The 13,385-nt window shown below is 32.9% G+C and overlaps 1 protein-coding gene and 1 long non-coding RNA gene across 3 annotated transcripts in view; one reads left to right on the forward strand and one right to left on the reverse strand.

Moving 5' to 3' along the window:
* Positions 1 to 13,385, forward strand: part of LOC114942113 (uncharacterized) — a 187,256-nt gene that overhangs the window by 94,205 nt on the left and 79,666 nt on the right. The window lies entirely within an intron of this gene.
* Positions 662 to 13,385, reverse strand: part of LOC114942114 (tRNA dimethylallyltransferase) — a 74,619-nt gene continuing 61,895 nt past the window's right edge. Inside the window, exons 6-9 of one of the 2 annotated variants that reach the window (XM_029317426.2) lie at positions 2,249 to 2,345; positions 1,497 to 1,610; positions 1,142 to 1,327; positions 662 to 974 (exon numbers count right to left, since the gene is read on the reverse strand). In XM_029317426.2, the coding sequence (XP_029173259.2) occupies positions 840 to 974; positions 1,142 to 1,327; positions 1,497 to 1,610; positions 2,249 to 2,345 (532 nt within the window). In that variant the 3' untranslated portion in view covers positions 662 to 839. Of the gene's footprint in view, positions 975 to 1,141; positions 1,328 to 1,496; positions 1,611 to 2,248; positions 2,346 to 13,385 lie in introns of those variants that run through there. The other variant, XM_029317427.2, reaches the window with a different exon arrangement.

Here is a 13,385-nt window from a genome sequence, read left to right on the forward strand (position 1 = left end):
TAATATGACATTCGTAGAAAATTATTGTTACGTAATAGCTTATGTAATCGATGTTATTATTATTATTATTATTATTATTATTATTAGAGGATTGAAAGGAGTCTGTGTGTGAATTAACTTTGCGTCAGTAGTTGAAAGCATCTTCTCGCATTTCAATGCGATACTACAATTGGAATATTGAGTATATAGTTCGTATTGTGTTCCATTTGCATGGTTTGATTGAATGCATCGACGACTACAAAACTGATTGTCGATTTATTGTACATTACGTGTTTCTAATATTATTCTTTGCACATATCTGAAAAATAACGTGAGATATTAATTTTACGATTTAAAAAAATATCTCCCTTAATATTTTATATGTAGATATTTATATATGTATTGACACTGACTATACTTTTTATTTCTCAGTGCTCTCAAATTATTAATTTAACAGAATATTTATTTAAAGCAAACAATTTTTTATATCTCAATAGGAGTGACTTTATCTTACTTCTCACATGATAGCTTATCTCTTGTTGCTATGCTTGAAATAAGATGTAGTCGGCGAATATTACCATCAAAAGGTGAGTTATCAAACGTGGCAGAAATCTCTTTTATCACAGCGAAGAGATACTAACATTTATTCGTATTTTCCGACTAATAAGTAGAATTCGTCGGATTTAAGAATATAAGTTTATTTTTTTGCATGTGTAATATATTTACATTCATAATTATTTGTGTAAAATGCTTCTTTGTAAATTGTTATTGAGTATAATCACAGTTCTGACAGTTTAATCACGTGCTAGATATAAACGCAAAAATGAATATTCACACTTTTATAGCGAAATTGATACGTGTCACGAATTCGTCAATCGATTTTCTTGGGCTTGTGCTTTCTCTGCTCTTTTCTTCTTTTGCAAGACTCTCATGTGCTTCCCTCCTTTTAAATGAGCCTGCCATTGATTTTCTTCAACAAATATTTTCTCACATACCTGAAACAGTACACAAATTAAAATTTTTTAAAAGTATTCAATATAATTTTGTGTTAAAAAAAATATAAAACATTAAAAATGTTATGTATATATAATTATTTTAATTACAATCATTTTGACTACGAATGCATCGAAGAATAAATGAATGCGATGATTTTTTTAATTACCTCGCAATAGTGGTATGTGTTCGTGCTGCTGTCAGTAGTTTTTTGGTTCTCGAAATTTTCATTCAATGGTCGCTGTTCGGGTTTTTCACCGCGCATTATTGCGGAAACAATCGCCACTGAGGGTTCCAGAACGCGACTGTCCCATTTCGCCACGTCGGTGCAATCTAAAGAATAAACAGGAGGAACCTCGAAAAAAGTAAAAAGATATATTTATACTTCCATCGAGTTTAGCTACTTATGTATTCCGCGAAAAAGATGATTTATGATGAGCTATGGATCGAGTTATCTTCATCAAATTATTATTTAAGTGTGAACATGTACATCGTTAATGAGCGAAACAAATTAAATTAATTACCTGTCGATCGCCACGTCGAATCAGTCTGTTCATCACCCATTTATTTTGCCTTTTAGCGTATCTCCTCGTGACGAGTTTTAAATCATCGACTCCTTGTTGCAGTAATTTTTTCCCCTGTATAAATTTAAAAAATATCAGTTATACATTATGTATGTTTCCTTTCTATTTTTATCGATAATTTATGTCACACCAATAATTTTAGTATTCAAAAGCGGCTTACGAAATTATATGTAAATTATGTCATGACAGAGATTCGGCTTTCTATTTAATATGTACATGCAATATAAAAAATAATAAAATGAATTAAACATGTCACATTTAAAGTGTATATATTTTATGAAAATATATTTTGATAGTTTTATAAATATTCTCTCTGAAGGGCACGCAATATGTGTATAATAAAAATTCAAAATCAAAAATTAAAATTTGATGTGACATACGTTCGAGCTTTCTTTCGTGAATATCTTTTTTTTCTCGCAAATATCGAACAGTTTGACGACATTAAAACCGAAGAAACTCGTAAAAAACAGCGACGTACATTCGTGCAACGATAGGAATAAAAAGGGTCGCGAGACACCGCGAAGAGCGACACGACCACAGAGAGCTATACCGTGTGTGTCTTAAATCGCGCAATGCGCCTTAATGGTGCAGAAAAAGAGCCCGGGGATCACGGGGCTTGAAACAGCTGCTGAAAAACGATCACGCGGACATATCCTACCGATATGAAGAGCCATCTGCCACAGTCGACTTACCTTCTCGCTCGCGCGCTCCTCTTCGGACAGTACGAGGTAAGCGTGAAACTCCTTGAAACCGATACTTTGAAAGATGCCTTTGGTGTAATCGGGTAACCTGGAATGTAAACAGTCTCTCTTAGATCACGTCCACCGGTCCTGCCTTCGATAGGATTCGTGTTCCCTCCCTCTCATCCGTCGCCCAGGCGCCACTAATGCTAATCGATTAACCGAGATCCCTCTTTTGACCTTCAACCGGGATATTGTACCTGGTATACTGAATGCGGTCGAACAATTCGACAAATTGCGCGTGATGTTTTTGATGATTTTTAAATGCGATAGCTTTTTCAATATCCGTGTTTAAAATTCGCTATGTAATACGAATATGTACGATATATCTTGAATAACAAAATATGTAAAGCGTTTTTAATTTTTTATGTATCGCAAAATGAGTTTGTGGCATGAATAATTTTTCACCGTGTAAAAGAAGACGTTTTAAAATGAAAAAGATATTGAAATCATCTATATATTGAATAAGATTAATTAGCAGCGAATAATGTTTACGCGACAAATATTAAAATTCGAATTACTGAATTATTGTCACGTGCAATTACATATTAAATAATACTTTATAATTCTTTTCTTAGGATGTAATATTAGAAATGTTAATGGCGTGCATGTTTTAAAAAATATCAGCGTACTTGCTGATTAATAAGCAGAGTATATATTAAAGACTGATTAAAGTCTAAAATTAATTGCAATAGTTGGTTTCAAAACCAGATAAACTATATCGCACAGAGATAACATTACATGAAGAGAATTTCAGACTTCTTAGTAGCCCGATAGCTATAATTACATAACGCCATGCGTCGCTCAGGGCAAAGGAAGTGCAAAGATAACACTGATAATTACTTTTATTTATGACTATGGTCATCATATTGCAATTTTGTATAAAATGTAATAACGTCTGAAAGTATGTTGGCGTATGCTTACATGTGTTGTTAATCGAATTAAAGTTCGATCATAAATACAAGTGTATCGTTATCTCAGATACAATTTGCTAATGTATTACACAGCCATCAGCAAGATGTACAAGTAAAAGTATATCAAATCTTATTGGCATTGAATGGGCAAAGTAATAATGAACTAACAGAAATATATAATTTTTATTTTATTTTTTTATTTCTCGATATGAGTCATATAAATACAAAATATTGATCTCGCGTTTATATCGTGAATTTCGAGTTTTCTGATTTTATTTAATTCTTTATTCTATAATTATCACAGCTAAATTTTGAAAGCAACCAATCCTTCGCCGCTCGTTACTAATTAGTTAATAGAATTCGGTGACCGTCGATCAATGTCACTTTACTTTAAAAAAATAATAAGCCAATGTCGCTGAATTATGTGTACGTGTAAGTTTTGAATAATTTTAAATAGAAATAGATTTTACACGAGATTGTCAATTTTGGCAGGAAATTCTATAGTCGCGTATTTTGCAAATTTCTTAGTCGTTTAGGTCAGCTGATTTACGTTTAAATGCAATTCTAGCCGTGGATCGACGATAAGGCCTTCATTTTGCGCGCGAAATCTTTTCACGCGCCTCCGATTAGCAATCGTGTGACAGCAGTAACGTTGACTTACGTTTGGACGACGACAGGAAAAAGCCGGCGCGACTCGCCAGTTCGCACACGTGTCAATGCCAAATACATGCCGGTTGTCGAGAAATTAGATTCACGGCAAAAGCTTTTGCAGACCTGCCCTGGCATTTCAATTCTTTGAACCTCGAAATCGATTCCGCGACGTGTGCGCCGCGAATAAAATCGACCGGATAAATGGAATCGAGATAATCATTTTTTTTCACCTCTCGAATCTCAAATACTGATATTTGCACTTGTCTTTTATTGACACAACGTATCCGCAGCTTCTACATTTTTCTTCTACTTTCTCACACACTTTGTACAGTCAGCATCGAACGCATATATTTGCTTTTTGATAATAAATTTCAAGCTTTTTGCAAAACGTGAATTTCTTTTAACGATTTAACTCCTTTTCGTTATTATTACGTAAATAAAAAATTAAACATAAAAAATAAGAAAGTGATTCTTATAATGAAATTGCAGTGAAAATATAAGGATATAAAATATGTAAAATAAAATAGACTTAACAGCTGTGTATAGTTTCGAACTCGAGGCTGTTCCAATTCTTATGATTAAATTTTCTCCTTCTTTACGATATGTCAACACGTATAAATGTATATATATCAGTAGGAGAAAGTAGCGTTATTGATTTTCAGATTAACGTTATTCATAAAATCTTAGCCGGGAAATAACAAGACTCGTTTTCAAACTCTTAAGTAACTTCAACATTTTTACTTACGAAGCGAGTACGATAATGATAATAATAAAGTAGTGATAATAGTCACACGATGATATTTAACGACAGAGACTACAGCTGTGGTAGCAGCAATGATAGCACTTGTGTGCCAGTAACAGAGTGCTAGAGTTTGTAATTAAGATAACGACAGAGTGTCAGCAATCAGCGTCGCGTTCCGTAACTGCACTAAAATATTTTTACAACTTGTTGCCAGGCAGCTCATATATATCGCACGCGAATAATATTACATTTTCTCTATCGCGAAATACCGAGGTATTGTCACGAGAGATAATCCGGCGCTGTTGCCAGGATTTATGGTTCTTTGTGAAACGGAAGCACGCTTTATCTTTTCTTCTCGGCTTATACTTACCTATTTTCGACGTCTATTGCGATCAAAGTGGCCAAATGCGAATGATGTATGTGCCATGAAAACGCAGCGAAAAAATAAATAAATAAAAGCTCTGAGCTACAAATTTTCCCAAGAATTATTCATTAATATTCACGCATTAATACACAGATGAAAGTTTGAGATATTATAAAAAATCTGTGTCGAGATAAACTTTCACCGATAAACTTTCATAGACTTTTAATTGAGGAGTTCGTTCGAGGAAGGGTAAAATATATTTAATTATGCAACTTTTTTTCTCTTGCTTCTTCTCACTATTTTATACATTTTTTAAAAATATATTTTTTTTACATTTTATAATGTATTTTTTTTTTCAAACAATTTTTTACTTGCAATCAATTTCAATCTGCTTTCTTCAAATCTTTTGAGATACAGGCGATAAATCGACACAACTTTGACCGGAGGCGATCGATAGTAACACGAGGGGTTCAGTGATGTATTCAACAATCCTCCAATCTTTCAATCCAAGGCCGATCGATCTACATTGATGTCGCTGGCTCGCCACGGCGGTCACGATAATAAGATTATGTATGCTACATTGCGCACGATTACGCCATTAACGGCATCGTTGCAGGTTAACAGAGCGTAATACAATAGCGCCGTATTACTTTCTGACGCATGATTGTCACTACTATTATATGATAGTTTCTTTCGACATAAGTTGCAATTGATCGTCCACTCGAACGACAAACATCATGCTCAGCTCGCTTGCGAAATCGCGGAAATTAGCATCGAGAGATCAAACATTTTAATCTTTGATCGTTGTTTGTGATTCATCGTTCAAATCGTATCTTCTTTTATGCGCAATTGGAATTAATCCTGCATCTACGATAAATTTATGCGCGGTCAAATTGTAATTGCAATTATTTGAAGTAATCGAGTATCATGAGAAATACTAGATTTCGAATGAAGATATTGAAGCAAGAAAAAAAAGAGAAATATAGATACCTATATATATACATATCTTCGAGGATAAACTCTTTTAGAAATCTATTTACATAATATGTGCTGAAAGTTACTCGTGATTGATATGATAATCATCAACGATACATCACGAGAAGTCCACGTGTCAATTTTATCGTAATGTTATCTATAATCTATACTGTCAAAAGTTATTGGCAAACGAATATATAACATAAAAATATTTAATTTTTACTTATATAGTGTCGGCAAAATCGATATTGACTATTATACCCATGATTAATCGAAGACTTACCGATGAAGAGACATTTCTTCATTAAATATTATATATTCAGTTCATTATAAATAAGAGTTATATTTCTATTAATGATAAAATATTGAAGACAGTGGTACGAAGAATTAAATATTTCGTAAAGAAGAAAGGTTAATGAGATATCCATTAATTTTATAGTCAGAATAAGTTATATATTTATTAAAGGATATATGTCTGGACATTTGAAATATATTGAAGTTTTCAATATCTACAATAAAATGAGGAAAAATCACGCGTTTGATTTTTGGAATATACTCCTTTTATGTTTTAATTTGATCGCCGTCTATCAATAATCGATTGTCATGAAGGATATAAAACTGACAAGCTAATATCGAAGATTAAAAAAATATTTGAAAGCAATTACAAATCAATCAATTATCCATTTGTCCATCTTTGTTACAGATCGATAGTTTATCTATTTATTCTATCTATCATTCTTACGTCAATTATTTCTAATTAGATTTTTATAATATAATCCAAATATATGATAAGGCTCGATAAAATTTATCTATACTTTACAAAGTCGTGCACAATTTTGTTTGTCATCATGAATTTTTGTCATTACATTGCAGCGAACATAAATATCTTGTGTATTGTATTTTGTGTTTCTTTCTTCATCCATGATCTTTTGACATAATTATAATTTATATCCATTTTTCTAGTTTTTATCAATTATAATATTAATAATCATAACGTCATTAACATATTGTAAACTTTATTTTTTAAAGAAAATAATCTAATTAGAATTCTTATTGTTTTTCTCTTAATATAAAATTCAAATATGTCATTTTTTTTTCGCTTAACTAGGTCAAACGAATACTTAACTAATTAAATGCTATTTCTTTCCTTATATAATCTTTTCCTGTTCAAGAGAGAACTGGCAGTTTAATTTAATTCCGCTAGATTGCAGCAGACTATCTTATTCAGGAAAATTAACCCAACTACCTAATTACGTATCATCCTATATATACTTATTGCTTTCTTTATATTAATAGAGAGTAAAAAGAAGATAATCACCAAGATTCAAATTAGCAGATAATTATTATTGACATATATCATTGTTAGACACAAATCAAGCAATCGTTAACATTCCTCTATACTTCCCGTCTAATTATAAAACAATCCTTCCAGATCCAATCATTCATGTGCAAGGAAAAACTAATAAAAATTTTTTGCTGCATCTTATACATTTATTTACATCAATCTATTTATACGTATAAAAAAAATAAACCGAATCATGTTTTTTTTCACATACTGCTATATTTTAAAGATCAGAGCGCGTACATAACATTTATTACATCCGATTGTGTAATCGTCATTAGAACGCAAGAATATACTTACAGGCGATATCATCAGTCATTCTTCAGTATAAATTATTTCACATCAGTATATGAGAAAATAATAATGTCACGTGATCATTTATTTTCAATCAGCTGTCTATATTATTCATCTTAATCGAGCACGAAGAATATTTGGAGATGTCTAATTGATATCTTACTTCTCCTCTCTTCCTTTAATTCAATCCGGCGCGGCGGCCCACCAGGCTCTCGTTACGTGCCACGTGTTGCACGTGCGATTGCACAGCGATCGCAAATTGCATCGCCGCTGCCGCGCCGACGTATAATTTGCATAGCCCTCGTGGCGGATGCATCGTCGCACCGCGTGCGGACGGCAATAATTAGCGATAATGGTGATACCGGGGCGATATATACATATATGTATAATAAGCGGTCGATCGCGGAAGGCGCTTGCGTCCTTCCTCCTGATAAGAAATTTATCCCGCCAAGGTGAGAAAAGTTGTACGAAGCGGTGTATATCGCCGCCGGCGCGGAGTGTCGAGCAAACGCGGAGAGAAATCGCGAGCCCACGAAACCGCGAGGAGAGAAGCGGACACGCTTGTGACTGATAACCGGGACTGGATCTACCTAACGTTGTATCCTGTTATATAACCGCACCCCGATAAGAGGAACGTCGCACGCGATGCGACGAGGAACGCGAGCGGCCGCGCCTTTTAACCGGTAAGAATCGCGGAACGATTCTTGTTCGATATTTTACTCGGTTCTCGCGCGATTTCTCTCCGCCGGTCTCTAGCCGATTATAGAATAGCTGTGCGATTTATTTTATTAATTTTATTAGCGTTTGAAAATAAAAGTGACGATCTGAATTGTAAACCTTGAAGTAGACTACTAGATACACATGTTAACAATTATTATTAAATAACTGAAGTCTAATTTCTGGTTGCAAGACGGAGGACCGGTTGTTTCAACTTCTTGGTAAATTTTACATGATAGATAGCATATGTTCGTATTTTTTTTAAACTTATTTAAAAAGACAAAAATATGCTATTTGTCAGGTTAAATTTACCAAGAGATTGGAACAACCGGCGCCCTTAATAATATAAATTTTAATTTTGTAATATATATATATATATATATATTGCTTAATATTCATGTCGTCACAATTTTAATAATTTATATACAAGGTGTCCCATAGGCAATTGCTGAAATTAATCAGCTGTCATTTTTTAATGCATACAGTTACTGAGAAAACAAAAATTGTGTGAAAAGAGGAAAGTCTGCAGCTTTTAATGAATATAAATAAAATGTTTGTGTACCAGTTTATTTTATTTAAAAAAAGTAATAAAAAGTTTTTTTTCTTTCTAATGCAATTTTTGTTTTCTCAATAACTACATGCATTAAAAAGTGACAGCTGATTAGTTTCAGCTATTTCCTATGGGATATTCTGTCATCAATATATATATATTGATGACAGAATATCCAATAGGAAATTGCTGAAACTAATCAGTTGTCACTTTTTAATGCATGTAGTTATCTTTCATTATTTTTTATCTTTTTTTTACTTGGAGTTTCAAAGATTTTATATATATATATGCCAATAATTGAATATTAATTAAAAATCTTTGAAACTTCAAGTAAAAAAAAGATAAAAAATAATGAAAAATATCGCGGGTAACTCTATAATAATCATTTCACATCACACAGTAGATTACAAAACGATAAAAACACGTGTACGACGGTATCGATTAATCTTCTAATTAATTTTATCTGCGGGGAAGGGAAACCCACTATATATTGCCGCACGGGAGAGACTTCTAATATGATTTCTAATATGATTGCCCCACACGTGGGTGTTATGTTTTTTTCATTACAATTCCATCTGGGCCGCGCGATCACGAAGCAATTTCGTAACGTGTAAATCTTGAAAGAGGAGGCGGCTCGAGGCGGCTCATCCGCGTGTAAGTACGAGAACGAGTCCGGCAATAAACGTGAGCGTGACCGATGCCCTTCTATATTTGCATTGCACGACTTTCCCCGCTATTATCACCGTACAATAACACAGAACTTGGCGAGCGAAGAAAATGCCGAATATCACCGCAAAGCTTGCCCGATAGGAACGATCGACCCAGATTCGACAGCAATCATCGATTTATGTGAGTTTATGTCGAAAGTAGAATATGCATCTTGGCAGCAGGAAATTGTAAATTGTAAAATAGACTTACAGCACGCAGCACGTGAAGAATCGAGAAAATTTGTGCAATCGTTTCGCAAGCAAAATTGAGTGATAGTAAAATTCGCGTTTTCTCCAATCTGCATCCTTATATTATCCTTATATTAAATAATCTGCATCCTTATATTAAATAATACATTAAATAAAGATGTATGTAATCGTAGGTCATCTCTTTATATTATAGAATTATATCACTGCAATTCTTAGAAAGTTGATGACAAATGATTAAAAGTCGATTTTATCGTCCTTTATTAATTTTCTAATTAATTTTTAGCAACTTAAGTGGATCGTAAATCTCAATTTTCTCTTTCATTTCTTTATCTAAATTTTTATTACGTATCAAACTTGGAACTAGGCTACTTATAAATTTCGCCCGCTACATTCGAACATTTTCGAAATGCTGAGGTAAGTTAAGGATCAATTAAGAACGATCAATCAACTTCACGCGACCGGCAAACTTCGTGGATGTTATCGCGTGCTAATAATAATAGGTTTCCTTCACGTTGATTCTCTTTGCGAAGGAAACGCGCGCATAGGTACGATAAGCGAAATATTTCGCGACGGGATATCAGATTCTTGCGGAATCCGATGACGCGGTGTGAAACGTTGGTCGGATCTTTCTCTCTCTCGGGCATGAAACACAGCAAATAAAATAATTGCAAGAACCAAGACCCGCGACTGACCGCAGAGTTCCGTGATTTAATGCGACAGCTTGCTTGTTTGCGTGCGACTTTAAAAATTGCTCTGTTAAGTAAGAAAACTAAACGAATCTGCGTAATAAAAATAATACATGTATTCCAATTTAATATTATTGCATAAATAAAGCATATGAAGATAGCTGAATAATATTATTGTGTACAACAATTGCACAAACACACATATAAATATAAAATAATAAAGTTGAGAATATATGTATATCAGTCCAATTAAATTATATTATATTATTTTTAAGACCTTTTTTTTTTCTTTGCACAGTCTCATATCTTTCCGATAAAGCTGTAAAAAAAAACAATATGTAAAAGATACTCGACTTGTATATATAATAAGCATCAATATAAACGTACGATACGTCGGTCAAAAATGTGCAGTTTATGTATAATGTGACACGATGTGCAAAGTGGTAACATTATCTTATCGTGTGATATGCGTTAGTTTTCATTCCTTTCTAAGAAAAGAGAACGTCAGGTTACGTTCGTTCATCAAATATGCGAAATGGATAAAGCAATCGTACTGAGAGAGTCGTAGATCTTTGAAAAAAGTTTATATCTTTTAGTTGAGGTTAATACAATTAAAGAAATATTTTTTTCCTGAATGTCTATATAGTATACACTGAATTATAAATTTATCAAAAATCAGCTCCAGAATAATTTCCTGCGACATTTTTTATATATTCACAGAAAGATTAAGTAGTAATACTCCTCTTAACTAGATTTAATTTTCTGCACATTCGTGCACATTAACATTTTTATAAATTGATCTCTATAGTAAATCCCTAGACCATGCTAAATTATAAAAACGACGATTTCTTTCACATTGTGAAAACATAGTTACACGCAAACTCAAAACTAACTAATGTCTTTTGTGACTGTTCAGGGTTTCTTACTAACTTCTGGCTGGCGATCAAGAAAGTTACATCGATGCCGTTTTCTTCCGCGACTAAACTTCTGCCACGCTATTATTTATCACCCGTATGGCGCACTGCTATTGGTCGTAATAAAATAATTAGTTTTCAGACAGCACTTTCTTCGCAGTCAGTCCCTCCCGATCTGTCTGTCGTAATCGCGACACATGATATTTTCTCATTGCTCTCTCGCTCTCTCTACTCTATTACTATTATATTTTCTCATAATCTATCTAACATGTCACATTTGATCACTACATTGGTTGTAATAAAATATAATTGATATTGTCGCTCCTATCTACTATACGCTCTATCGGAACAATATTGCACTTCTATAATTAATGATTCAATTTCTGCACTCCGAATAATATATTCATCGCACTTGCGATTAACTTGACGTCATTTGAATTTAATCTTAATATTTACGCTTAATAAACACGAATGTGTTTAATTTAAAAATTTTCGAATCTCTCCTGCCGTGTGAATCAAACTAATTTTTCAAATAAAAAAAACTTTTTGTTCATTAACTTGGGTTGATTACATATTTACCTTGGAGTTAATCACATATTTGCACATGAGAAATATGCCTATCCCTATGTCAGTCAAGTTGCTAATTGCGACGTTCAATTACCATGATACGCCGAGTAATTATTATTCCGCACTATCACGTCCTTTACTTCTGAGACGGTGAAAATCTAGAATTGACATTGGTTATATCGAAAACCACGCTTCGATTATCTAACGCCACATATAATACATTCCTCCGAAGGAAAGGGGGGAGGAAGAACAAGAGAGAGAGGCAAGCTCATTAAATGATGATTAATTTTCGGTCCAACACTGAGAGCATATGTAATCGCGCGCCCGTACTTTTCCTCGCGGCTGGCTACTTCCTTTATTTTCACACCGACATCCGGCCGCAACTTCCGGAAACGAGTAAGGCGAAGCGTGTAGGCTTCATTCATAAAGCATGTCCGCATTAACGGCTATATAAGAGCAGTCGTCAGATCATGTACTTTGCCGACACGCATAGCATCGACACGGAGTACGCGTGCGAACGTGCCTGCATTCGCTAAGACACATGCTCACGATGAAAATTTTATTTCATTTTTTAATCTTGACTACAACCGCGATAAAAAAAGTCGATACCGAATGAAAGGGAGTTTGGGTATGTTCCTTCTTTTATAAAAAATAATTTTTTTTCTCAATTTTACAATATCAGCAATTTTTTCATTCAATGTTTCTATTGGTACTCTACATATATTTTATTTATACAATTTTTATTGCGAGATTGCGTGATCTGTCTTTAAAATAGATTAATCGAATTTTTTATAATTGAAATATGCATCCTTTTTTTATTTTAAAATTACGTATTATTTTAGAATTATATTTTTCATGGTTAAAGTTTATTTGTATATTAATATTTTTTTCCGTCTATGTTTGTCAGATATATAAATTATAATTTGATTCTTTTAGTATTATATGCCATTACGAAGAAGTAATATATCTCTGATTTTTGAGACTTGACTCATGTATATTACATATACATAAAAAGAAATTTTATAGAATATTCCAAAATTAAAGTTTATCTTTTTATATATTTTCTGTTAATCAATTTTTAATTGACATTAATCTTCGAAAATGCAAAATAAATAATAAAATTGTATCTATGCACAAAATACTTATTTTACCAAGGCAATATAAAATACTAAAATTTGGCACATTTTCATCAAAACAGAGCAGATGTTAACTTAATCAAAAGATCTATAGATGAAAGGAGTAAAGATAGCCTTTCGACCTGTATATAAATATGCTCCAAAAATAAAATGCTATTAAAGAAATTTATCGGAATTTCTATTATAATTAAAGGAAGGGAAAAAATATTGACTGTTAAAAATAAATAGCATATCTAATGAACAAAATTATATATATATATTGGAACGAGAGTCGAAAAAGATTTCATTTATCACCACAAATCACGATAAGCTCTATAACT

This window comes from Nylanderia fulva, unplaced genomic scaffold, assembly GCF_048542155.1.
Source record: "Nylanderia fulva isolate GAGA-0341 unplaced genomic scaffold, ASM4854215v1 Scaffold1, whole genome shotgun sequence".
NCBI classification, from domain to species: Eukaryota; Metazoa; Arthropoda; class Insecta; order Hymenoptera; family Formicidae; genus Nylanderia; species Nylanderia fulva.